The sequence below is a fragment of the Mus caroli genome, chromosome 6, assembly GCF_900094665.2.
Source record: "Mus caroli chromosome 6, CAROLI_EIJ_v1.1, whole genome shotgun sequence".
NCBI classification, from domain to species: domain Eukaryota; kingdom Metazoa; phylum Chordata; class Mammalia; order Rodentia; family Muridae; genus Mus; species Mus caroli.
This window is the reverse complement of record NC_034575.1, coordinates 146,114,258-146,141,075: the sequence shown is the minus strand read 5'-3', so window position 1 is coordinate 146,141,075 and position 26,818 is coordinate 146,114,258. Positions and strand designations below refer to the sequence as shown.

Below are 26,818 nucleotides of genomic sequence, written 5' to 3'. Positions count from 1 at the left end.
TTTTAGTGAAGATACCATGTTGGATCTCTTCTGGAGCCTGCTCAAATTTGCCCTTTTCTCATTTGGATAAGGAATGCTCACACATTGTGTTCTGACTGTGTTCTAGCAGTGCATTACTTCTGAGACCCCTGTAAAGGACAGTTGATGTGTTGGTGTTTTGAGGCCTCTGTCAATTAAGGCATCATTATTATCATAGAGAAGGGCTTCCTAGCCACCTCTGCTTGTTTTCCTTTTCTTGATGAAGAATATGACCCAGTGTTAGAAGTACTGGGTGGTACTCTGTGTTGAAATTCTGAGTCAGAAGTGAAATAGTGGCCGTGGAGAACCATAGAATGTTTATTTGAACTGGCATGAGAAGTCTGATTTTATCAATTGATATCAGAGTAAGGATTAGTCTTGCCAATTTGGTATATGATGGATATTTTCCATGAACAGAATTCTAAATCTCTAAGCCTGAGGTTTGGTGTGTGTGTGTGTGTGTGTGTGTGTTCATATGTTTGTGTGTGTATATGTGTAAATCATCTATAGGATATGTACAGGTATGTAAATATATATATACATATATATATATATGTGTGTGTGTGTGTATGTGTGTATGCATATTAGTATTGATGTGTATCTAATGTACATATACATTGTATGTGGGGGGAAGTGACAAATAAAAATCACTTTATAAACAATTACATCATTAAGGTAGTTTTCCTTACTCTTTCTGAGTATGTTAGACTGGGCAAAGTTCCTATAAGTGGAAGAGTTTGAAGCATAAGTAACAGTCCTCCGATGCAGCTTGGTGAAGCTGTTTATGTACTTCTGTAAAGTGGTAACAGTGAGAGGAGAGACTGGTGGGCAACTGCTGTAGGGACTGATGTTCCTACATTCATTGCTTCTGTCTGAATCAAAGTCAAACCTCGATGATTTGTTAGATTACAGACCATAAAACACTATGTGAGACAGTAGATCCCTATGTGGTAATTGCCCCTGACTTTGGAGTTCAAAACATTTAGCTATGCCTATAACACACATCCTTCCATTCTCATCCGGGGGAATTGTCTGAAAGGAGGAAGCCAGACTTAGAATTGTGTGGCACACTCTCTTACTCTTCTGAGAAAAGGTAGACCAATCACAGATGCCAAAACCAGCCACACTTACTAGCATGTACACCTTCATGTTCAGGGCTTAGCTTCTTTCTGCTTTCATCATGATGTGAATTATAAAGAGAATACTAATACATAACTGAAATATAATATGTAGAGATTTACAGTTATCCCAGTAAGTTTAAAAAACAATTAAGGACAATACATATAGCCCTGTGGTAGGATAATTGATCACAGTGTATGAGGTCCCGAGATCCATGTTTTGCAACATACACACACACGCACACACACACACACACAAACACAAACACATATACACACATACACACCAAAATAATCCAAATGTATTTTCATTATAAAGAGGTAATATGATAAATAAAATACATTTAAACATAGCAATGCAATGCATCAAGAGAAAATGCTGAGGGTGAGTAACACTGAAGTATATAACTTCACAGGAAGAGAAGACTGGACAGGTTTCCATGGAAAAAAATAACTCTTTCTAGCAGGTGTGATGGTCAATGGTCTCAGACATTGTGAAGTAGAGGCAGGAAGATCAAGAGTTCAAGGTCATCCTGGGCCACATATTGCAGAGTTCCAGGCCAGTCTGGGATACATAAAATGCTGTCTCAATAAACTTAAGAAAATAATTTAAAACGCCCCCTTGTATGTAGGCAGAAGGTGGGGCAGCAGGGGCTGTTCAGGCTCCCTTGGGTACAATACAGCCAAATTTTAAAATGCCAGAATTTATGGTGTATGAAAGGGTAGATTCTGATAGTATTTAAATGTGTTCTGATGAGTTTTATGTATGAACTTAAGTAAATGAGAAATGCCTAACTTTCTAATGCTCTTTGTGTGCATACTATGAAGGAAAATGGCCAAAGTGTTGGTCATATAGAAGGCTAGGATAATGTTAACATTTTTGACACATTTGTAAACTATAGTTGAATGGGCTGTACTGTACTTGGGGACAGTTATTACAGGAAAGATCAATTGAATGTGCAGTTAGAGTTTTAATTCATCGGCTAAGGAGAGAGTGCATACACAAGGCAACCTTGGGCAGTGTAATCAGGAGCTGATCGAGGTTAGGTTAGAGTCTCGAAAGAAAGAAAGAAAGAAAGAAAGAAAGAAAGAAAGAAAGAAAGAAAGAAAGAGACAAATCCTATTAGTAAAATAACCTTTAAAATGGGTTTTCCAGGGGTTTTGTGCTAATACAAAAATCCATAGTAACACAATTAAAGAGGCACAGGTGTTGAAGAGCTGGGAGAAGGATATTGGGTAGTCACTTGAATTTGCAAGATGAAGGAGCTGTGGACCACAGGCAAAGAAAGCTGACCCAACATATCATTTACGCTATGGAGCAAAATGGAGTCTGCTATTTAATTATAGATTGAAGTTCGGGTTTCTAGGGAGGAGGAGAGAGAGACAGAAGAAGTGATGCACTTCACAGACAGTGATAAATTATCAAACATGCACAGTAAGACATGGGGGGCCTTGGGAAATCTCTCATCTTCATTAAACAAGACTACGCATGGACCATATGCTATGCTATTCCAGGAAGATGGAGACTTTAAATTTGGATGGAATTTGGTTTAGATGCACTGACGTGATTGTGTGTCAGCATGTCAATGTGGTTTACTTTGTAAGTGAGGCAGTTAGCAAATAGATGATGAGTCCAGGCTTGTAGGTGCCGGGAGATCATAGGGATTCCTTCCATAGCTTATATTCACAGAAAACCCAAGACTAGACACGAAAATAGATGCAAAAGTAAGACCCAGAGAAGAGAACAGTTAATTCAAATGTAAGCACACAGACACCTTAGTTAGTCATATTTTTAGCAAGCATTTGAAAGCATGCATATGGTGACAGCAGGATTGTGTTCTGCAGGGCAGGGAATGAAGGGGGCCAGACTACCTCATTTAAGCCCTGGAGGTTCTTGGGCAGGTTTCCCAATGTTGTATTTCTTTGAAAATTTTTGCTTTTCTGAATTCTGAATCATGGAAAAACAGCAAAATCGGGAAAATCATTGTGATTCTCCTATGAACATTTACATCTGGTCAACATAGCTATCTCTGGTTTGCTGGACTGAAAGCGAGAGCAGAGGAAGCCGGCACACAGAGTGGGAAGATTAAAGCCAACATGTCTAGAATCAGAACAGGAGGGCTCAGGAGAAAATTGGCTCTGATCTAATCAGCCGGTCTGGCTCCTGGCTGTTCCCACATGTTCCATTCACGTTCCTGGCCACATCTGAGGCTAATGGAGCTCATTCTTGCAGATAAAATAAATATTCGTAACTCTATACAGAGTCTACTTATACAAACCCTGTCAATAACCTTCCTAAAATAACACAATGTAACCTAAAGGCTAATGAAGTTCTAATGGGCATTTTCTGTGTGTGGTTTTGTTATCCTGGCTGACAGGTCCACATATCCATTACAGCTCAGACACCCATAACCTGAAAATCTCAAATTCCAGATTCTCCAAAGCCTGACACTTTAAATATTGTCATGATGTCACAGCCAGGAAATTCCTCACCTGCTAGAATGTGACAGGTCACAGTTGAAATGTGGAGATACTAAAAGTGCTGTATAAGGTCACCCTCAGACTTTGTATATAAAGTATATGGAAATAGAGATGGAGTTTGTATTCAGTCCTGGATCCTATCCCCAAGTCATCTCATTGCCTACACATGAAGATATTCTAAAATCTAGAGAAAGAGGGAGCAAGAGAGAGATGCATAGAAAGAGACAGAGAGAGATAGAAAGAGAGATACAGAGAGAGACAGAGAAACAGAGACTCACCTGTTTTAAATTCTATTCAGTCATATTCACTTAGTCATAGCACTTTCCAGCATTTTAACAGTGCTTTGATGTAATATGCCCTGGTGATGAAGGCCTACAGCTTTTGGCTGAGAAAGGTGCATACAGTTCTACTCACCATGAGCTGCCCAGTTGCTTTTTATGTCAGGACACCGGTGGGTTCAGCTGCCATTGCTGCAGCAACCCACCTCTGCTGCCTGGTATCATTCGGCATTCTAGCTGTTGACCGCACATGCCCTGTCCCTATGTTATCCCCCTTCCAGAACCACTGCATGCCCTCCTACCCTCCAAGAGGAATGCACGTTAGTGCCTTTCCCGGTCCTGCTTCATGGCCCCCAGTCTCAAGCTCCTGAAATCTTCCTTGCCTCTTCTTTAGCTGTCAGATTCGGAGCCAGCCCTTCTGTGATACTTCCTAGACCCAGTGGCCAGAACGAAGCTTTTCTCTTTTCTGGCAACAGTGGCTCCCTGTATCCTATTTAATACCCTCTTCTGACCCCAGCAGATGTTAAAGTCCTTGAGGCAGGCAATTGCTTTCCAGTTGGCATAGTACCTTCTAGTTCTTGCTCACTGGAACAAGACCACAGTGAACGAACATGATGACATTGACTAACAGAGCCACAGGAAACGGTAGCTGTAGTCAAGCAGTTGATAGGGATGGTCACTTTATTTTAGATGTCAAACACTTTGCCCAAAGACCTCAGCTCAACGGGAGGTACAGAGTAGGCATGTACTGTGTGCTTTGTGGTTTGGCCTGGAGAGGGGCCTGTTAATATCAGCGCTGACACTGTCACATCCTCTATTAATTTCTGCTAATGGGACTCTACATTATGAGGCTATTGTTGAGGTAAGTTCTTACTCTCTAGCTCAGGCTAGTTTTGAACTCATTACCTTCCTCCTCAGCCTTCCAGTGCTGGGATGATAGGCATGAGTCAGCCCACCCAGCTGGTATATTCGTTATGCATTTGTGCATTCAGCTGTCGTAGTCTTGATCTTTCCAGATTGGTTTAGAGTGAGAAACAGGGTTTCAAGACACTTTAGAGACACTGGTTAGACCTGCCTAACTTGTGACTGCTATACTCAACCTTGCTATAAGCTTTGCTGTTGGCCACATCATTCATTCTGGGATGAGCATCTATCCCTCCAATTTTGCCCCATGACTTCATGACAGGTTAGGTGGGCTCTCTTCTTAACCTTCTTGAATTCATGCTCACTTAAATGCTCTAGGACAGCAGTGGCCACTAAACCCATCTGAGCCTCACATGTGACTTGTGCGATCATCACTCAGTTGGGACCTTATACCTCAGTGTACACTGTCACTGCCTGCCTACCTGGAGTCATGTAGCTTTGTGGAGAACTGCAGGCTGGTCTCCAGTCAAGCTGAGGTCTGAACCCCAATGGTCATGATTCACCTACATGACACGGTAGGCATTCCCTCATGCTCCTGGAACTCCGGCTCCTGCCTAAGGTACCATCTCCCACAGCCTCCACAAGAGAAGCATGGTCAGTAGTTGCATAAGCAATGGCCCAAGCTTCTGACCTTCAGGCTAAACTCCTCCCCAGTTACCTAGCAACAGTGAAGACCATAAAAAGGGGTGCTCAGCCCGTACCTCGCTCTCTTATTCCTTTGTCCTCTCACCTGTCTCTCTCACTTCTCTCTCCTCTTCTTTGTCTTTGTCTTCTTCTTTCCTCTCTCTTCTTTCTCTCTCTTCCTCCTTTCTACCATCTTTCTTTCCCCAGCATTTCTATAATAAAGCTCTAAAACCATAGAGTCTCTGCTCTGCTCCTTCAAGTTCTGCTGCGCACTCTGGTCAGTGTTGGGAACTTCTCCCCTCTTCCCTCTCTCCTACAACCCTGGTGGCTTTAGCAAAGTAGCTCTGGGGGGGGGGGTGTTCCCAGGCAGGGCTGCCCCTTGACCACCCCCTAAAGAGTGGGATAGAGGAATGCCCACCCAGGGATGAGTGGATAGGGTAGATAGCGGCCCTCCCACGCCTGACTGACCAGAGAATAGGGAAACTCTGGCAGGGTGTGGGCATCTTTTTCCTTCCGTTATTCCCCAGGAACCTCCCCCCCCCTTCTTATTTTGTTTCCAACATAGCTTCTCTAACATAGCTCTCAAGTTCCTTATAGATGAGCCAATTAGTGAACACTGCATGCGGTCCAAGTAGCCATGTCAGATCACAGCTTTTAGCTCTGTGCTGCCCTTGAGGTTCTTGGTCTGTGTCCAGGCATCGCAAGGTATAGGATGGACTTGAAGTTTCCCCAGAATGTAACCAGCTATGACTCCATATGTATACATAGATTTTGTATAACTGATAAATATACTAAGCTAGCCAATAAAGCTAAATAAACATACCATGCAGGTAACTTTTCAAATGAAAAGATAGTTTCTATTAGCCATACAGAAAATGCTATGCTGGAGTTAAGAGTTCTACCCTTCTCCAAAACCCATTTGATGCAGCACCTTCACATCACCTCATTGGCAACTGCAGTCAGGTGTTAACACATGAGCTAACTAGGGACTCAGCTGGATTTCAGAAGTCAGGTGCTCTCTTCCATGCTGACACCACCAGCTCTGTAGAGTATGTTTATAACATGGTTTGTTGATGGTTCACACTCCCTGAACCCATGGATCCTTGGGTCTTCTCTGATGTGGGTGACAATGTTTTCGTGTGTGAGTGATCAGCCTTACTCATGTCCCACATAAACAGCTCCTGGCCCATCTCTTCCTTGGAAGTTTTGTTGGTTAATTTTGTCAGTTACACACAAGCTAGAGTCATCCAGGAAGGGGTCAAGCCAGTGTCATCTGGGAAGATGACAAGCCAGTGTCATCTGGTCCTAAGGCAAGCCATGGGCAGACAATTGATGTGGAAGGGCCCAGCACACTGGGTAAGGTGTCACCCTTGGACCTGGGTGGTATAACAAAGTAGGCTGAACACGTCTTGGAGAGCTGTGTTTTCCATGGCTTCTATTTCAGTTCCTGCCTGCAGGTTGATGCCTTGAATGCTGCTGTGAGGTAAAATGAACCCTTTCCCCCTCAGGTTTCTTTTGGTTGTGGCACTTTTGATCATAGCAATGGAAAGCAAACTAGAACACAGATATTTTTAAAACTATGATTCTGTTTCACCTATACAATTTTAGATCTTAGATTTAAAAAAACAAACAAGCAAAAACAAAGAGAAATACATGCATATCTTATGGAGCAAGGTAACATTAGTGTTTGAAAATCACCCCTCACCTCGCCATATGTCCCGGAATGCAGATTCATAAACAGCACTTGTGAAGCTAACTTGGAGCCTACGGCTCACCCTGGCTCTGTTCTTTATCAAGGCTTCGTTGATTTTAACTTTTGCTGATTTTGTTTTGTCATTCCTCTCGTCCTCCTCTATATAAAAATATTGTTTGTTTTCTAAAGCAGTTAGAGAGGGTTGCATAATTCATGTTCCTTTAAACATCAATAATTCAGTTGTGTATTTCCCAACCCAGAGAGCATTATTCATGGTTCGGGTTTTGTCTCTTTTAGTCCTGAACACTGTCTTACTGTCATATGATGTATACATTTCAATATGATTTGGAGTTTATATTAAAAATATATAAAGTTTTGAATATATTTGAATGCAACTTATAAATGTTATATGAATATACACTATATGATATATAACACAAATATTTCTTGGAGGCAAAGTACCTCAAAATTTATGCCTTGAAAATAAAAGTAATATATATTATATTTAAATAAATAAAATATAATTTAAATGTATGAAATTTAATGTCAATATATCATGCCCATACATCTATATATACATAGTAGACCTATAAAATTATGATTTTATATTATAAATTACAAGCAACAACATAATTAGAAATCAAAATAAATAAAAATAAGATGTATCACAGATATAATAAGGTCTAAACGTACACCGATATGCTATAATTTAAATTATGTATTTATGTTTAGTAACATATTTTTATCCTCATTCTTATGGATTGTGTCTCACCTTGGATTTGTCTGATTTTTCTCACACATGTGATCAGGTTACACTAGGCTAGAGTCAGGCCTGCATGGCATCTCTGTGAGGAGAGATCCTGGTAGACATGATATGCTGTCTTAACACACCTCTGTAGTGTCTTCACTCTTTTTATTTTTCTGAAAGTTAAGTTGGTGAGGAAATGGTTTGAAGTCATGAGGATGCATTGCATCTCAAATAACCTACATGTCCTAGATTTACCATCTGTTTTTCTCTGCTTATTATTCATTTAGTAGTTCTGAGGATTGAACCCAGGGCCTTGGCCTTGCTGGCCAAGTGCTTTACTGAGGAGTCGCATTCCCAGCCTGACTGATATTTCTGGATCCTTGCTCTGTATGACCTTTACTTTTCTGGAAGCAGATGGTGTGTCCACTGCTCTAGCCACACACACCAACAGGCAGAGCAGAGTCTCCCTTACTCACTCATTAGTTTGCTGTTTGTGTTTGTGCACTTGGAACCTTTGCCACCCATGTGTCTCCATGTACATTGTGGTTTTCTGTGTTTTTAATGGTTTGTAATGTATTATGTTCCTTGTTTATTTTAGTCACATTTTCTGAAGTTTGTTCACTGAGAGCTCCTTTAGATTTTTTTTCCTTTTGATTACCTATTTTGTTGTTGTTGTTGAGTGATTTGTGCTCTGACATGAGAAGGTGACCCTCCTGCTCTTGAGTCTCCCCAAACCTCAGCCTTAGCCTTAGAGTCAGACCCTTTTCCAGGGATCCAGTGTTTGTCTGAGGTGGGTCAGTGGACCATGGGGCATTGGCAGACCTGTGAGACCACACACACACACACACACACACACACACACACACACACACATCTGTGCATACACATATACATCTGTGCACACACATACATATCTATGTTCTCTCTCTCTCTCTCTCTCTCTCTCTCTCTCTCTCTCTCTCTTTCTCTAAATCAGAAATCCCCTCATTGTATTGATTTCTCTGATTTTTGTTTTCCCTCCACTCGTCAAATGCTCTGTGATGCATCACTACCCCTTTACCCAAAGGTGATCACAGTGTCTAACACTCTGTTTCATGGTAGAGTTTATTGAGACTCAAACCCAGGCCGTTGTACAGTCTAGCCAAGCACTCTACCCCTGAGCTATGCCCACAACCCTTAGTGTATGTCTTAATAATTCAATAACTGAACAAACTTTAATGCTGAGAATTGATCCTCCAGAAGAGAAATTAGAAATAAGGTTAAGTATGAAAATTCTGCCCCTCATTCCTCCTCTTCTCTTTCTAGAAATGTGGAACATATGTAATAATGAGAGGTGTTTGCTCTATAGATTGCCACCCATATGCTTTCTGCTATGCCGTTCCTAAAATCAAACGAACTTCCACAAGATACTGTGACAATAATTTTCCAAGATTTACAGTTTTCATTGTGTTGTACTTTCTAGGTGGCTGGCATTGTGGGCAGAGCTGACGTACTAGCATGCCTCCTGTTCCTGCTGGCCTTTCTTTCCTACCAAAGGTGAGTGGGGCTAAGTAAACCCCTCTGTGATTTGGTCACATACTGCCACATGTACACTGACCCCCTGCTTGACCAGAGAGAAGCTCTAGACTGTTACATGCTCAGTGGGTATCAGGGATAAAAAAACCATCTTTTTACCCAGAGTTGAATTGTTATCTTCCAGCCCCATTCTGAAGCATTTAATATCGTGTGTGTGTGTGTGTGTGTGTGTGTGTGTGTGTGTGTGCGCGCGCGCGCGCGCGTGCGCATGTGCGCGCATGCATGTATCTCTGTGCATGTATCTCTGCTTGCCCAGTTCCAGGATTACAGACATGATGTTCATCTTTTTCTTTTTTAATGGGTGCAAGGGGTTGGTGTAGCGGGTATGTTACCTCCTGAGCATCTCCCTAACCCTGACATCAGCTTTGAAAGACTACCATCCCCTTGCTGGGAATCTTTTCTGCTTACTTTTTTCTATTAGTTTTACAATAGCCACTCACAGTTACATAACAAGGGTGATTAGGAGGTATTGCTTCTTAACTGTCGTTTTGCACTTTAGAATCCTTTTGTCAAAACACAGGAAACCTCTACTACATTTCATCTTTATCCCCAAAGTGAAGGCATTTCAACAGACCTGTGACATGTCCACGGAGAGAAGAATGAATTAGTAAAATGTGAGTTTGGTCAGAGGACTCAGAGCATCTCCCTAAAGAAGGCAGGTCATGGAGATATCCTGGCTGAGAATCTGTAAACTTGGCCTTTAGATCAATTCACTGACCCGTAACTTACAAAACCCACTTACTTAAGAACACTGTTCTAAACCTTTGGTACTTAATTAGTAACAACTTTCCCTCTTCCTCTAGTATAGCCATACTTTGGCATACTATGGCCCAGATATCTGAGAGAATGGCCTAAGGGAGTAATTCTTTGTTTTGGTGCAAAGTTTTAGCCATGGTTGGTTGGCCCCATGCATCCAGACAGAGCACAAGAACATGCGACAGGGAATACTGCAACCTCGTGGCAGACAGAGAGAAAGGGAGCGATTTCAGATCCAGAGCTTGAGATGGCCTCCCAGGACACACTCTCAGTGCCACTTCCTCAGTTCCTCCATTTTCCACTAGTATCTAGTAGATAGAGAGGAAACATGCCCCTGCACGATACCCTGCAGTACACAGGCCAGGCCCTACAAAATAGAGCCATCTGGAAGGGAAATGCCAGTGTTGCAAAGGCTGAGGACCCTGGTGCAGTCCAGTGGAGGCCTTGCATGTGGAGTGAGATGCATGGAGCCTAGGAGGCATTGCAGTAAAGGGTGGAGCCAGATTAGCACAGTGTTCATCTTCAGGCCCAAGCCTGAACTGCACACTGCATTCATAATTGTACACATATTGTTGTGAAGTCTCCAAACATGTGCTCAGATTTAATGTTTTCGTTTAGAACTAGAATTAACCTACTGATTAATTTAAAATTTTCTGTTTGGTTGTATCTGAATGTGCTCCCATCTGTGTAACTGTGAGCCAGGTCATCACAGGTTGGTCGTGTGCACCCTGCCCATGGAAAGATGTGTATTCTACCACCAAGTTAGCAAGTAATTCTAATTGTTCAGAGATGCAATACACAGGAGGAGCTGTCACAATACAGAAAGAATATTGTCCCTCACTTCAAGGGAGAGAGAGCTTAGTGGCTGTGAGTTTATGTGAATAAATAGTGATGTTTTCTTGGAGTAGTTTCATTTTATTATTTGGGAAATAACACTGAAAACATCTTGAAATTTCTGTAGGAAACTGTGATTAAAAAAATAAAGATTTTCAGGCTTGAAAGATGGTTTAGTAGCTAAGAACATATACTTCTCTAGCAGAGGACCTCATTTGGTTCCCAGAACCCATATCTCAACTTCCTGCTTCAGGGGATCTCATGGCCTCCTGTGGCCTCTATAGGAAACTGCATTCACATGCGTGCAAAAGCTACATACATTCCTCCCCCCCCACACTCTCACTCACACACACACACACACACACACACACACACACACTAATAATTAATTAAAAGGTTGCCCAATACATGTATGTTGAAAATAAATTAAAATAAACAGATTAGCCATAAGAAAAGAAAAGTGTTTCAAAACCTATTGTCCCATCATAGAGAGAATGCTATTTACATTTCTCTCTCCTGTTTTGTGCATAGAAGGGAGTAAAAACCCTTTGATCTAATCCTGGTGATGAACACTTGACATCTGTCACTTACCTGGTCCTTGCTACCATGCTGTTCTCTCATTTCTGTGGTATAGTATCCTGTTTTCTAACTGTACATCTATGGGTTGTACCAAGAAATCCGGCTTCCCACTCCATCCATATATGTTAGTAATGTGTGTTATTTTCTTAGACATATTCACTTGAACATCCTCCTATCTACTAAATCTATCCTTATGTAACTGTTTTAAATGATTGTTTTAGTGTTCATTCATTTTGAACCATATTGTATCATAATTTGCATACTGTAATTTAAGTTTTGAGTTGATATTTTTGGATTCTTTTCCATTTAAACAATATTTTAAGAGATTTATTTAAAAATGTGTATGTCTCTGAGTTTCTGTGCACACATTTGTGTGCGTTCTCAAGGAAGTTTGGAGAAGGCACAGGATCTCCTGGGGCTGCAGTTACAGAGGGTTCTGAGCTTTCTGATGTGGGTTCACATCCTCCAGCTGAACAGCAGGACTGAGCCATATCTCTAGCCATCTTCCATCTTTTTTTTTTTAATATTTATTTATTATATGTAAGTACACTGTAGCTGTCTTCAGACACTCCAGAAGAGGGTGCCAGATCTCGTTACGGATAGTTGTGAGCCACCATGTGGTTGCTGGGATTTGAACTCTGGACCTTCGGAAGAGCAGTCGGGTGCTCTTACCCACTGAGCCATCTCACCAGCCCCACCATCTTCCATCTTAACAGTTTCAAATAGTTGCATGCTGAGTGCTCTTGCAGAAATCCTTGCTCAGAACACCTTGTTCTACGTCAGATACTTCTTCAACAGGGACAGTTCCATAGCAATCCATGTGTTGATAAGGAAATTCCCAACTTGCTTTGCAGGAGTCTGGATCAGGGCTGTGCAGGGCAGTGCTTCCCCACAACGGCTTCCCCCTTCTTCCTGCTTCTCAGTTTGTTTCTGGGGACCTGTGCTATGCTGGTGAAGGAGACAGGCGTCACCGTGTTTGGAGTGTGCTTGGTTTATGATCTCTTCTCTCCCTCCCACAAGCAGGACAAGTTGTAAGTCATTTCCAACCTTTGGTGTCGTATTAGTTACTTTACTTTTTATAATAAACCTGACAAATTAACTTGAAGGAGGGAGGGTTCATTCTGCTTCATGGTTCTAAGAGTGCCACATCTGGAATGGAAAGCAGCTGTATTAACTGTTTGTATGAGTTGTGTGCTGCTGAGGGAATCTTGACTCACAAGGAAAATCGTATTATGAATGGTAAGCATTAACAGCTTGTTTTGAGTTTCCAAGCTCTGATGGCTGTTACCCATGAGTGAGCTCTGTGAACTTGAAGCCTGTCTGCTTGCTCTAGTCCTCGGATCTAAGAGCATTAGAGGTTGGCTGTAGCCAGTCATGACCATCCACGTACACTCACTCGCTCACAGGTCATGTAGTTTTCCAGTTAAAGAGATAGCTTATTGAGTGCCCCCCTTTTCTCTTAAGCTATAAAGGTGCACTTGTTTTGCTGTGTGGATTGTGGTGCTAAGACTGACTGGGGAATATTAGAAGGTCAAGCGTGTAGAATTTTCTTCCCCAATCAAATCCACTGTTCTTTGTAGTTTTACATGTAGTCATTAAGGGGAAAAAAATGACAACTGCTGATACAGCTGTGGATCCAAGGAAGAACTTGTGTACTTCTGGTGGAAAAACAAATTAATCCAGACATGTGGAAATCAGTATGGATGTTCCTCAGAAAACTGAAGATAGGTCTATCATATGACCTAGCTACAGCGTTTCTAGATATTTATCCGAAAGACTCCAAGTCAGCATTCCACAGAGACGTGCATGTGAATCTTTATTGTAGTACTAGTTACAACAGCTAGGTATGGAGTCAACCTAGGTGTCTATCAGCAGAGGACTGTATAAAGTAGATGTATTTATATGCAGTGGAATTCAGTCATAAAGAAGAAAGAAATGGTATCTTTTGTAGGAAAATGGATGTAACCGGAGATCATCATACATGGTAAATTAAATCAGAAAGACATTTATCACATTTTTCTTCTCATTTGTGGGTTATGTAGTTGCATATATGTGTGTGAATGCACATAAGACATTTAAGGGAGGATGTCCTGGGGATGAAGGGGAGAAAATGGAGAGGAAAGGGAAGGTTAGAGGGTCGGGTGGGGTGGGGAATAGGGTTAAAATATATCATGTACTTACATGCAAATATCCTCATGAAACGCAGCAGCATGTGCAGTGAGTATGTGCCAGTAAAAATAAACTGAAAAGGAAAACCTTGTAATGCAGTTCTGCTTTTGAAAATAGATAGTTGTAAATAGCAGAAATGGGGGCTTGGAGATTTGAGACAACATGCTTTCAGGGATCTTGGCTAGGAAGGTAAGGATGGCTGCTTCTTGTTGCAGCCTTGCCATTTAGTCTGACTTGTTGTTTCCTCAATTCTGTGAATGATTTAGGAGCAATGGGGCGGTCTGTCAGCACAGCTCTGGGCAGCCAGGGAGCCCCCAGCCTTCCTCTCAGCAAGCCCACCCCCACCGTGAGAACAGAAAGCAGCGCTTCCCACACAAAGACTCCTGGGGAGGCTGCCATTCACCATTGCCACCAGAGCCCAAGAGCAGTGGATTCCCCATGTCGCCGAGAGCAATGTGGTCTCTGATGAGGTATGAGGCTGGGTTCTTCACCATATTCCTTGGGTCATGCATTGCATATAGCATCTGCAGAGCTACAGTGTTGAATCAGTTCTTTGAGACAACCTTCCCTTCCTCAAAGGTCTTGGCTATGGGTTGGGGACTTTCAAGGTAGACTGGGAAGTTAGTGTGGATTGACTGTGAACATCTTGAGGGTGGAAACTTGCTCTGTGTTGCTGGCAGTTGATTCCAAGTTCATAACGCAGTCTTTTGCTGGTAGTTATTTGAATGTTTGTGAGATGAATAAGTGAGTGGGCCATAAGAACGGGTTGGAATCAACCATGGGAAAATTTTTCAGAACTGGAAATGACATAATAGGGAAAAATATGTTAAATAGAAGAATATTAAGCATTTTTTCATTTTTATTTTAAATTATGTGTGTGGGGTGCAGGCCCACATTGTGTGCAGGTGAACTATATAGAGGAGAGATGAAAGATACTAGAGCAAGAGGCATAAAGAGAAAAACCCCTGCAGGTGGCACACTCATATCCTCTGACTGACTCTCTAAAGACAGCATCTGATTATTTGTATACCCACTTCTATATAAGTGTTCCCACCACAGCGGATGCCAAACTGTGGCATGACATCACTGGGCACGGAGTAACTGATGCCTGTCACTCTGCAGTTTCCACCAGACAGATGAAACAGACACTTGGCATCTCATGAGCCAAGTTCACTGTGTCATCTAACTAGGAAATGCCCAGAGTAGAAACATTTTTTTTTTTGAAATTTGTTTAAGTTTAGCTAGCTTGATCTTTAATGATGGCTGGCTTTAAAACAGTTAGTCAACTACTATTCCAATTCACCATTAGCTCTTTGAACACCAAGGAAGCAGGTTCATTGTGAAACCGGAACAAACTTGTTTGGGTCGTCTATCTGGTGTTTACTGGGCAGGGAGGAGAGATTTACACATCCTGTTTACTGAGGAGGGAAGGGTGTGATGGATGTGGAGTGTGTTTAAGTGTAAATTTATTATTAAAATTTGGTTTTGAAAACTCTGCTTATTCTTTTGTCAGATGTGATTAGGTAAGGGCATTGAGTTCAGAGAGGCGATGGCATCTTGCTTTGTAAGATCCCTGGCTCTGCAGACAGAACGTTAAATCACAGTTCCTTTGCTTACTCTCTGTTAGCCTAAAAGTAGCATGCCAGATTGTCTATCAGTACCAAAGGGGTTTGTACTGCACGTCAAGAACAAGAGAATTGGCAACTGGAGTTCTTCCGCTGTGTGGCAGATCCCACACTCTAATTCTTGTCCTGTTAACATTAACTGTCAACTTGATAACAGCCTAGAGTCAACCTAGAATGGAAGACTCAGCTGAGGAATTGCGCAGATCAGATTGGCCCGTAGTGTGCGTGCATGTGTGCGTGCGTGTGTGTCTGTGTGTGTGTGTGGGGGGGGGATTGTTTTAATTATTGATGTAGGAGGACCCAGCCTAGTGTGAGTAGGATCATTGCCTACTGCCTGGTCGGGGCTGAATAAGAAAGATAGCTGAGCATAAGCCTTTGAGGAAGCCAATATTCAGCAGAGTTCCTACATGGTCTGCTAAAGTCCTTGCCCTGACTTGAAGTAGAAACCAAATAAACCATTTCTTCCCCCAAGTTTCTTTTGGTTAGAATGTTTTATTGTAGCAACAAAATGAGCCTCGCATAGTTCTGCACTGTGGATACCGTGTCATGATCCTGTGGGCCTCTGAACACCATAGTGCAGTGTGAGTGGTGAGCGTGTATAGGTAGCAGAGAGGGAGAGTATGGGGGAGTTTTCTGTTTCTGTTTAACTGCTAGTAAACCTGACAAAAGTTGAACCAAGAATTGTCATATAAAGTGTTGTTTTCAAAAGTTTCCTAAGTCAGGGAAAAATACAAACACAGGAGGAAAGCCTACTGGAGGATATTGATTTATCAGCTTGTCTTTGTCTGTGATTGTCATATGGGTCAAAGTATATTGGGAGATGGAGAGCTGAGGGCCTATGCCCTGGAGTAAGACCACAGTTGACTGGTAGAACTATTTACTGAATCACTGTATGTGAAATGCTTCATATGTTAACAGACCTCCACTATCTTAAAGATATAAAACACACACACACATGCACACACAGGCATGCTTTGCACACCTTTCCTTTCATGTTAGGAAGCTCAGAGAGTACTATATAAAGTGCATCCTTGTTCTTCACGTATATACTCCATTGATTCCATAGACCACAGTGGTCACGGTAGGCACTGTGCACTATGTTTCTTGTACACATCCTCTGCACCTCCCCTTTTCCATGGCACACCATCCTGCCATCATGACCCACCCCGCTCCTCTGTGCATGCGAGGTATAATTTTTTTTTGTGCCAAGAACATAAGAAATCAATGAGCACATTTGGCAGGCGAGAATTCTACCACTGAACCACCCATGCCCTCAATGAGCATATTTGAAACTATATTAAAAATGTATATTTATTACTTTATTTGTTTTGTATGTGTGTGTGTGGGGGGGTGGCCATGCCACTGAGTATAGAGGTAGAGTACAACTTGTGGAAGTCTGTTCTCTCCTTCCATGTGGGTCTTGTGGATTGAACTCAAGTGGTCAGCCCAGGTAACAACTGCCACAACCTACTATGCCACCTCACTGGCCCTGAATTATTTACCACCAGACAGCTTTAAACCTGTTCATGTCTAGGGTGCTGTCATTTGGGCCATTTGGATACCCTTTTCAAATCTTAGTCCTTCATGGCTTGCTCGTTTCTCTTTAGGACGTTTTCCGGACCCTGTACTCTTTGGTGATTGGGCCTCAGGATTGCTGGTAAATTACAGTTCTGGACAAGTGCAGGCATTTGTCCTCTTATGGAGAAGGACATGATTTACTAGGAAAGTTGATTGAGTGCTGGCGTTTGCCTTAGGACTGAAGGAAAAGCTGAAAGATTTATACCTTTATTTACATTTTTGTTGTTATTGGAGAGTCTCCTTATATAGCAAAGTCTGGCTTGAGACTCATGACACAGTCCAGGCTGTCCTTGAACTTGAGAAGTCAGGTTGCTTTAACCTAAATCTCCCATCTAAAGCCACATCTTGTTTATGGAACAAACATTTTCTGCCTGTAAACTATTGGACAGATCAAGGGGTTCCTTCATCCTTGCTGGGGAGTGATCTGTTGTAAAATGCCTTGGGGCTGAGAGTTCTTTGTGACCAGAGCCTATTCTCAGTCACCTGCTTAAGTGAAGGACTCTTATTTACCCTCACATGCATGGTGATCTGTAGTTTTCTTGAGTGGACTAAGACACTTCTGATTTAGCCCCCAGAGTGCTACAATTATAGGCATGCACCCCATCCCCACACAGCAAGACATGTGCTATAAAATAATTTTAAAAAATAAATTAAAATCTTATTTTAAAATACCCTGATGGTATCAGGGTTGCAAGGTGCATTTAGCATGATTTGTGTATTTGGAGACAGTGTGAAATTAAAGTTTTTAGTGACTTTAGTTTCTCTCAAATATGGAATTTATTAGAACAACCATTTTCTTCTGTAGATGGAGAAGATGAACACAGGGTTTTTTTTTTTTTCTTTTTCCCCTCTTACTATTTCCTATCCATGAACTGAGAGTCGGTAGGAAGAGCAAGCAGGCCCAGTATGCAGTATAGCAGAAAGTATCTGACATGTTCTCCCAGAGCTGGTTGACTTCCTGTTCCATCTTGGGCTGAGCCCAGTGCACAGTGAATGGGTTCAACAGAGCCTTGGCTGGCCTTAGAGGAGCCTCAGCACTGGAAAGCTTCTACCTCACACACATCAGGCACTCAGGAGGCAACACCCCTTTAATTTATGGGAGCAGTTGGTGCTTTTGAAGGGGCTGGCAGTCCTGCTTTGTTCTGCTCTGCCTGATTGGCTTCTGTATCCTCTGTGAATTGCAGTCATAGGCTGATCAGATCCTTTCCTTTTTAGCATAGAGCCATCAAGCTAGGAGTCTGCTTCCAAGTGGAGACACGGAGACATATGTTGAAGGAGAGAGCCACCGGGTACAGGCATTTCTGGTTGGCACTCAAACCTGTCACCATCACAGCAGGCTCTTGGAAGGGGTCTCAGGTTGTCTAGTTTTCTAGCAGCTCAACAGACACCATCTGGGTATCCAGTGTCTGGCTCCTATGGTTTAGAACATTGTAGCTGTGACTTTAAGACCACCAACCTGCTCTCTCTCCTTTTGCTGAACTTGGAGAGAGATCTTTGGGTGTTGCTGGCTGTTTTCTGCTATCTCTCTGCTCCTTTGTTCTCTGGCTGATTTTCCCCTCTTTTTTTTTTTTTTTTTTTTTTCAGTGTAGCCCCTGGCATGATTGTATTAAAAAGCAGTATTAGTTCATCATAATAATACTAGCACTCAGGGGGATATATAAATGTTCTTCTATGAGATATTCTTCTGTGCCAGGTCATAAATCATTGTGGTTTCAGACATTTCTTTGGGATTTGAGTTTGTTGCTTTAACAGTTTCCTGGCATGTGTTTTGATCAGGTGTCATGAGTTGCATAATATCAAATGTTGCCGACTCTCAAATCAAGGCACATCTTGCTTTGAGACATCTCAATGCAAGGCACATTGAAAAGGGACAAAAATTCTTGATATGTGTGGAAGGTCAGTTTATCTAATGAAAGGAGGATAGAATTGTGAAAATGCAAATGATTTGAAAATTCAGTTACAATGGGGGATAATCGATAGAACCATTATTTCATTATGATCAATATCATGGGCACTACAGTAGTACCTGTGGGTGGCCAACATCCACAAGACAAGCGTTAATTACATCTTGGAGCTGTAATCCTTACCAAAGGCTGTGAGGTAAGCAATGGACTCTCAGAACAGTGCACTAGGGTCTGAGTGTCTGGTTTACCAGGTATGTGAGTAGTTGGAATGGCTTCAGCTCTGTTTCCTCCTGTGTACTTGCCTCCTGGGGTCAGGGTGGGAAGCATATGAGTTAATATGAAATGAGCTTAGTTAGGGTAACTTTTCATTGTGATTTTTCACAAGTGTTAAGATCACACACACACACGTGTAGACATGTGCATGTTATATTATGAGAAGACTAGTGTGAGAAGAGTGTTTGGAGCCCTTTTGCATTTGTAACCATCACTTTCTCTTTGCAGTGTTTATGAAGGGAAGTTGTTTAGTCTTGGTTTGACTTATTTATAGCGCTTGGCAACTTCTTTTTTTATGAGCTTACAATATGCTAGAAGGAAATAGAACATGAAAGACAAACACTTCCATAGCCGTGGTGGGAAGCTGTCCACGTTTAGCAGAAGAGTAGACCGTCTGTGGTTGTAGTCCATTGACTGATGTGAGCTGTCCTCTTTAGAGTTTCAAACATTGTTGTTGTTTTTCACTTCTGAGACTATTGACTTAAAAAAAAATTATGTAGCTAAGGCTAGCCTTGGATTCCTGAACCTCTTGATTCAGTCTTCTGAGTTCTGGAGTCACAAGCATTACGATGTCCAGCTTAATTAATAATTTTGATACATTGAGAGTTATGGCTGAATAAAATGTTACAATAACAAACAAAAATGGAAATGCAGTAACAAAGACTTGATGTGTGAGGGCTTTTAAATAGATGACCCAATAACCTTAGGGAGGTGTGCTTTATGGTATTGGATTTATAAATGTTTCATGTTGTTCATATTGCTCAAACCACAGTCATCATTCTCTCTATAAGCTGGGGATATATACTGATTTTGAAATCACCCCAAGCTATTGACTTTGCAGATTTGCTTTTAGTGATTTAGCCTACATAAGTATTGCTAAACTGTTTAAAGGAACATATGTATTGATTTTAGGGGATGATGGCAATTAATATAGCATAATTGAAAAAAAAGTTGAAACAGCCAGCCAGGGTTCTACGGAAAGAAGGACTAATGTTTGTATTAACTGGTATTTTGGTTCTTGAGTGGTGCAGAATGTGTTGTTACAAACAGTTAAACATTTATAATAAATATTTTTTATACTTTATATTTTGTTCTAAGTGATGGAATATAGCTTTCAAATGGAAATCTTCAATACATGAAGAGAAAAGTCTTGATTGGAAAAGATGATCTTGCTTGGATAGAGAGGGGATGGGGTAGGGTGTGTGTGTGTGTGTGTGTGTGTGTGTGTGTGTGTGTGTGTGTGTAGGAGACTGGGGTTTCCTTAGTCAGCTGCCCCCTCTACTCTGCTGTGGAGCCATGACTAGTGTAAACCTTTCAGGACACCCAGAGGGGGTGCCTGTATCCAGACATTCACAAGTGACAGCAGTGGGTGGCTCAGAACACAATGTCTGGAATGTGAACCCTCTTGACTGCCTTGTCTGAGTTGTTATGAAAGTCAGGAACAATGTGGGCCAAGAGGAGTATTTGGATAGTGTTTTGTTTTGCCTTTTGTTCTTGGAAGAACTAGTTATTTCCAGATCTTCCTTGAGCTGTAGATAAGAAAGGAGAGGCGGTGTGTACTTCCCACTGGCTTCCAAGTGCATGGTGTCTCTTGGGACAGTTGCTGTGCTCTCTGGATCTAGGTCTTATCTCTTTCCTCCACACCCACACCGCATTCCTCCTTTCTCTCCTTCTCTTCCTTCCTCCCTTTTTAGTTCTTTCTTTTTCTCTTTCTCAGTTTCATCTCCTCTTTTCTTTTCTCTTTTTTTCCCCAACCCCTTTAACTTTTTTTCTTTTGAGACAGAGTCTCACTCTGTAGTCCAGGTCTTTTTTTGCTGTAGGTTCCTGAGCGATGCCATTACAAGTATGAGACACCACATCTGGTTCCATTCTAATTTTTAATTTACTTAATTAACTGTGCACATGTGCCCCACAGTCTACATGTGGTAGGTAAAGGACAGCTTGTGGGAGTCTGCTTACCCTACCATATCTGTTCTGTGTTCTGTATTGATTTTTCTCACACTGAAAAGATACAGGGAGGCTGGGGTAGGATGGACTGTGTGGTATTTCCTCTTGAATATGCTTCCTTGGATCTCTCTCAAAGCTTCTGGGTCACTTTTCCTCAGCTTTTTAATTACCACCCTCTACTCACTTTAATACTCGAAATTGAACCAGGAGGCTGATCCAGGCTGAGTCCCACATTGGCTCTCGGGAACACTGGCACAGAGTGCAAGGGAACATTCTGTTATGCTTGGTTTGTCATCTTTCCCCCCTCATTTCCTTTTCTATTCTAGACTCGTATACTGCCCCAGTCAATGTATTGATGGAAAATGCCCACATTAAAAAGATGAACTTCTAAAAAAAAAAAAAGATGAACTTCTAAATATTAAATGTACTGCTTCCAGCCCTCCTAGATGTCCTCAAATCATCTGTCATCTGTCAGATTACTGACTCACTGAAATAATGCACATTTATTCTATGTGCACAGCCTACTCATCTGAAGGATCATTTCCTGGAAGGATTCACATGGGGTTGACACAGTGACCACCAGGTCAATGCATATACTTATTTGGTTTTGCCTTACTAGAACTTCCTGGTATTTCCTTTATTTGTTTATTTAAATATATAGTTTTACTTTCCACTCTTTGGTACACTTATTATCTATTATTTTTTATTTTGTGAGTATATGTGTGGGGTGTACACTATAGCACTCACTCATGTGAAGTCAGACTACAACTGTAGAAAGACTAGTTTTCTTTCATCATGTGGGTTCTGGGACTTGAATTCAGGTTATCAAGCTTGGCAGCAAACTCCCTTATTCCCCGAAGCTGTTTTGTCATCCTTCCCTTCTTTAAAGACTGATGATGTTGTTGTTGTTTGAGTATTGCATTCTATTCTCATTCTGTTTTTTATAGCCTCTCTCTTAGTTCATGTCCTGATTCATTCTGAATAGGTAGAGTGGTTAGCCCAGCCTAGGCTAGCTCTAAGAGATCATGTAAATAAAAGGATGATATCCCTACCAGTGGGAAACACAAGGACAGAATTAGAGAGTACACCAAAGAGGTCACCTTGCATCTGGGAAAGTCTGGCTCTAGCTGAGTCTGTTATGGTGACACAGAGAGCTGGTGGGGAGGGGGCTGGTTTCTCCAGGTCCAAAGCACAGTGTGGGCAGTTCTGAACAGAGGCAGTGGGGTCTGCTGGAGGAAGCTGGAGTGATGGTCAGGGTGCATGCTGGGTAGTGTGCTGTGTGGGCTTGTCTGAATTAGATTTCTCTGCGGGAAACCTTGAACACAAGTCTTTCAGTTTTCAGAATTACCTAATGATAGTTCTAGACTTTTTGAAACTGTTACTGAGTTTTGTGTAGCTGTGAAGGCTTAATATTTTCTATTAAGGTTGTGTCAAATGTACATAGGTATATATAGCAACTATAATGCATGTTTATATGTATTTTATTTACATAAAAGAATCCTTTGTCCAGATAAGGATTCTTAAACTCGCTGGGTAGCCTAGGCTAGCACCAAAGTCGCAGTGATTCTCTTGCCTCAGGCTCTGTAAATTATGTGTGTTCATTCTGAGAGTTTTGTATTTTTGCAGCATGTTTGTTTTGAGAGAAGTTGACAGGAACCTCAAGAGAACAGTTTTCTCCTGGCCCTCAGTGGTTAGTTTTAAAAGTCACCTTGTCAGACCTAGAATTGCCTGACAAGAAAGCCTTCATTGTGGAATTGCCTCTGGACATGTCTGTAGGGGGTTATCTTGATTTTTATTTTATTGATGTAGGAAGACCCAACTCACTGTGGGCAGCACATTCCAGGACAGGGAGCCCCGAACTACATCAGACAGGAAAAAGCTAGACACAACCAGTTAGCGGGCAGTCCTGGCACTTCCATTTCCCACTGCTTTTGACTGGAGCTGCTCCTAGTCCCTGCCTTGACATCCCTTCAGTGATGGATAGGGATTGTACGCCCAATAGTCCCTTTCTTTCTCTGTGTTGTTCTTTGTCAGAATATCGATCACAACAACAGGGACAGGATGTCACTTGTCACCTGTTCATTGACTTAAGTCCTGTCAATTCACAACTGTCTTCCAAAGAGCATGGGCACAGAAACTTGTGGGCTGCTAACCCCCTCCTGTTCTTTGTGTAGCTTATCATCGTGGTTTCTGGTTTCTGCTAAAAACCCTTATTTCTTCTTATGATAATTGTGTCTGGGCAGCTGTTATATGTCGGAGCAGATAATTACTTTCCTAAGTGGCAGAGGAAGCTGCAGATGTCTTTTTCTGGTTTGATTGATCAGAAGCTCTGTGGTCCAATATTGACTGGGTATTCCACGGTGGTGGAGGAAGTGCTCCAATGTCTAATGGCAGCTGCTACCTACTGGGAGCTCTCTGTGCCCAAGACTGATCTGGCTGAGATCAAGTCAGACTCTGACTGTTAGAACTTGAGGGTGATGCAGGTGAGTGGTCATAAGGAAAGAGTATGCTGTCCTGAAGGGACCCATGGATGGACTTCCTCACAAAAGTCTCTCTAGAGCTTTCTTCCTGACTCACATGGAGTGGTGGAGAGCCACAGCATGTGTATGGAGCCCAGAGACATACAAAGTGATTTAAATGAGATCGCTCATTTAGTAGCAGTAAAAATTGCGTTAGCTGATTTCTAGAGTTCTTCAAGAGGATGGCTAAGTGATTATTACAGATGGCATGTCTTATGTGAGGAGTTTAGCAGAAACCCTTGGCACTGCTCCTTATCTGAAGATGCCCAGCTTCTTCCACAGTTGGAGTCAGCAGAGGTCAGAGCACAGTTTAATACCTCTACTGTCCAATGTCCTGAGGGTTTTGATTTGTTATCCATTGTCTTCCTGTCATTGTAGATAAAAGGGAACCAGTAGGTCATGTCTGTCACTTGGCTTGACCCCTGCACTGACCGTCACCAAGCCCTTGGGATACAGGCCTTCTCGACACTGTCCTTAAATGAAAGGCAGAGCTTCATGCCAGACTCTTCATGTGGTTGCGTCACTTATAACATCTGTGCCTAGTTTTCTTACTTTGATAGATTAACATTCAGATGACCAGGCTTCTCACTGCTACTGAATCTCAGACCTAATCTCTTGTATGACTCCAGGATCCATGTCCCTAAGTGAGCTTGCCCTTTGTTCCACTGTTGTTATATGTAAACCAGGAAGATCCTAGGGCCCAGAGACTATGTAACTTCACTGCAGTACACAGCTGGAAACTGGATGATCTTGGATTTGAACCCACAACTGTTTGCTTACCTGTCCAGGCTTCTTCAGACTATAGAAGTTAAACCCCATGTATTGTTTCTCTGCAAAGATTTATGAACAACTTCTAGAAATGCCCACCATGGGGAAAGCAGATATTTACTGTGGGTATTGATCTACTGCCAGGATTTGGCTGCTTTGAGGCCTAAACTGTGGACCTGTAAGAAGCAGTCGTATTTTCATTAGGTGTCAATGTGCCTGGCTCAAGGTGAGTGGGTGAGACTTGAGACCCTTCACCATAAAGCAAAGTATTAGGTGGGATGTATTACATTATTGAAAGCTCTTCTGGACAGAGTGAGATGGCCATTCAGGGACACATGACCTTCTAGCATAAAGCTCAGCCTGGCCTGTTCTTCCTTCTGAGCTTAATGCTAGAAGGTCATGCTGCCCTGCTGTGGAATATCTCAGGAGTGTCATTTTCTAGTGATGGGTGTGGGGCTCAGTGCTGTCTCCCTGTGGAACTGGAAGTTTTCCATGTGGACACAAACCATGCCTCTTGTCACTGTGCTACATCATTTGTTTTTAAAGGTCTTGGAAATGAGAAAAGCTGTTGTTCCATCTCTGTTTAAGAAATTTAAAATACTGAAACTATGAGAAACAGCACCATAGACTTCTGTGTTCCTATTTCATCATATTTTCTCCATCTTTTTCTAAGGAATGAATTAGCACTGGACAGGAAGGGTCTGCCTCGCCAGCGTTGTTCTTGGTCCCTTCTCAGCTCCTTAGGGTGGGGACTGAGTGAGGTTTCTGTAAGAGGGTGCCAGAACCACTTCCTCCCTGTCAGCAAAGCTTCACCCTCTGGTTAATTTGGTTCTACAGCAGATCTCTGCATCAGAAATGGATCAGAGATGTGTGTGGCTGGGAGACAAGCATCTTCCTAGGGATTTTAAGGTTTCATCCAGTTCTCATCTAGTCCTTTGGGTTATGAAGGGCCTGATGGACAACTTTCTTTGAATCTTCAGTAACCTAGAGAGATCCAACTTTGGGCAACTGTAAATGACACAAGGCTGTGTCATTTACACACAGACTTATCTTTGTCTCTCCTACTTCAGGTCACCTCATGCACTCATGCACTCATGCACCTGCTGTAGGGTGGCTGCCAATGTGGTTCTCCTTACATTTGAGTGTCAAAACCACTGGAGCCAGCAGTGACTTTCAGCTGGTCTCACCCATCTTACCAGAGTTCTGATATGAGCAGTCCAGTCAGCTTTTTCCACGTCTGCTGATGCGGTTCCTGTACCTTTGTTGGCATTCATTAAACACCTCCAGCTGGATGATAAGGTCATAGTTTTCTTATTGGATATGATATTAAATTCCAAAATAGAGTCCTTCCTAGACTGCATGTGTGTGTGTGTGTGCATGTACATACTCTCTCTGTCTCTCTCTGTTTCTGTCTCCCCGCTCCCCCCCCCCTCACACACACACACAGAGTTTTAAGAATTCTTCACAGATGGAACTCATGGGATCCTTACATGACTTTTCTGGTGCTTTGGTGATCTGAATAGTACAGACTCCATTCCATCATGGAGACCCAGGAAGAATAGCAATGTTCCCTGAAGACAATCCTCCAATAGATTCCAGAGCAGGACCCTGCCTTTCTCTGCTCTGCAAACTTGAGGCTGCTTCTGCTGGGAAGTTTTACAGCTTCCTGAAGCATCCCTCATCAGTATAAGGATGGATCTCTGAGTGGTTGTCATAAGTGGAGTCTCTGCTGACCCAGAGCGCCTTCACTCTGAGGCTGAATGAAAACATGTTTGTAATATGACTCAGTGTTTGCAACTCTTAGATATTTTTAGCCTGGAAGAAGCTGGCACTTATAATGGAAGCCAAACACTGTCAGAAAGCAAGCTCCAAACAAAAACAAGAACAACAGCAACAAGAACAAGCTTATTCAAAAGATCCACAGATTGTGGGACAGCCCCAGAGCCCCAAGGCAAGGCTCCCCTTCATTACAAAGAACTTGTTTCTCCGGGAAATGCTTTCTGACTTGACTTCTGTTCTGCAAAGCAAAAGAAGAAAACAAAAGCTCCACATTAGGAAGACTAAAGAGGAACTTAAAAACCATGACCCATAACCACCCTGTATCAAAGGCTTTAGAAAGTGTGGTATATATGTTTGTGTGTACATGACTATTATATAGCACATGCATGTGCCTGAGAGTGCACATCTGCAGAGGCCAGAAGTCAACCATGGTGCCATTCTTCAAGAGATGTCACATTGTTTATCAAGTAACTCAATTAGGCTTGGGTGGCTCGCTGGAGAGCCCCAGAGATCCTCCTGTCTCTGCCCCCTCAGTGCTGGGATTATAAGTCTGCCACCATGCCTGGCTTTTATATGTAGATTCTGGAGTTTGAAACTCAGGTCCCCTTGCTTGCACCACAGCTGCTTC

At 42.2% G+C, this 26,818-nt stretch overlaps 1 protein-coding gene across 5 annotated transcripts in view; it reads left to right on the top strand.

Annotated features, from left to right (window-relative positions):
• Window positions 1–26,818, top strand: part of Tmtc1 (transmembrane O-mannosyltransferase targeting cadherins 1) — a 319,404-nt gene that overhangs the window by 126,307 nt on the left and 166,279 nt on the right. For all 5 annotated transcript variants that reach the window (XM_029478419.1, XM_029478417.1, XM_029478418.1 and 2 more), the window contains 3 exons: window positions 9,347–9,420; window positions 12,483–12,659; window positions 14,064–14,267. In XM_029478419.1, coding sequence (XP_029334279.1) covers window positions 9,347–9,420; window positions 12,483–12,659; window positions 14,064–14,267 — 455 coding nt within the window. The remainder of the gene's footprint in view (window positions 1–9,346; window positions 9,421–12,482; window positions 12,660–14,063; window positions 14,268–26,818) is intronic.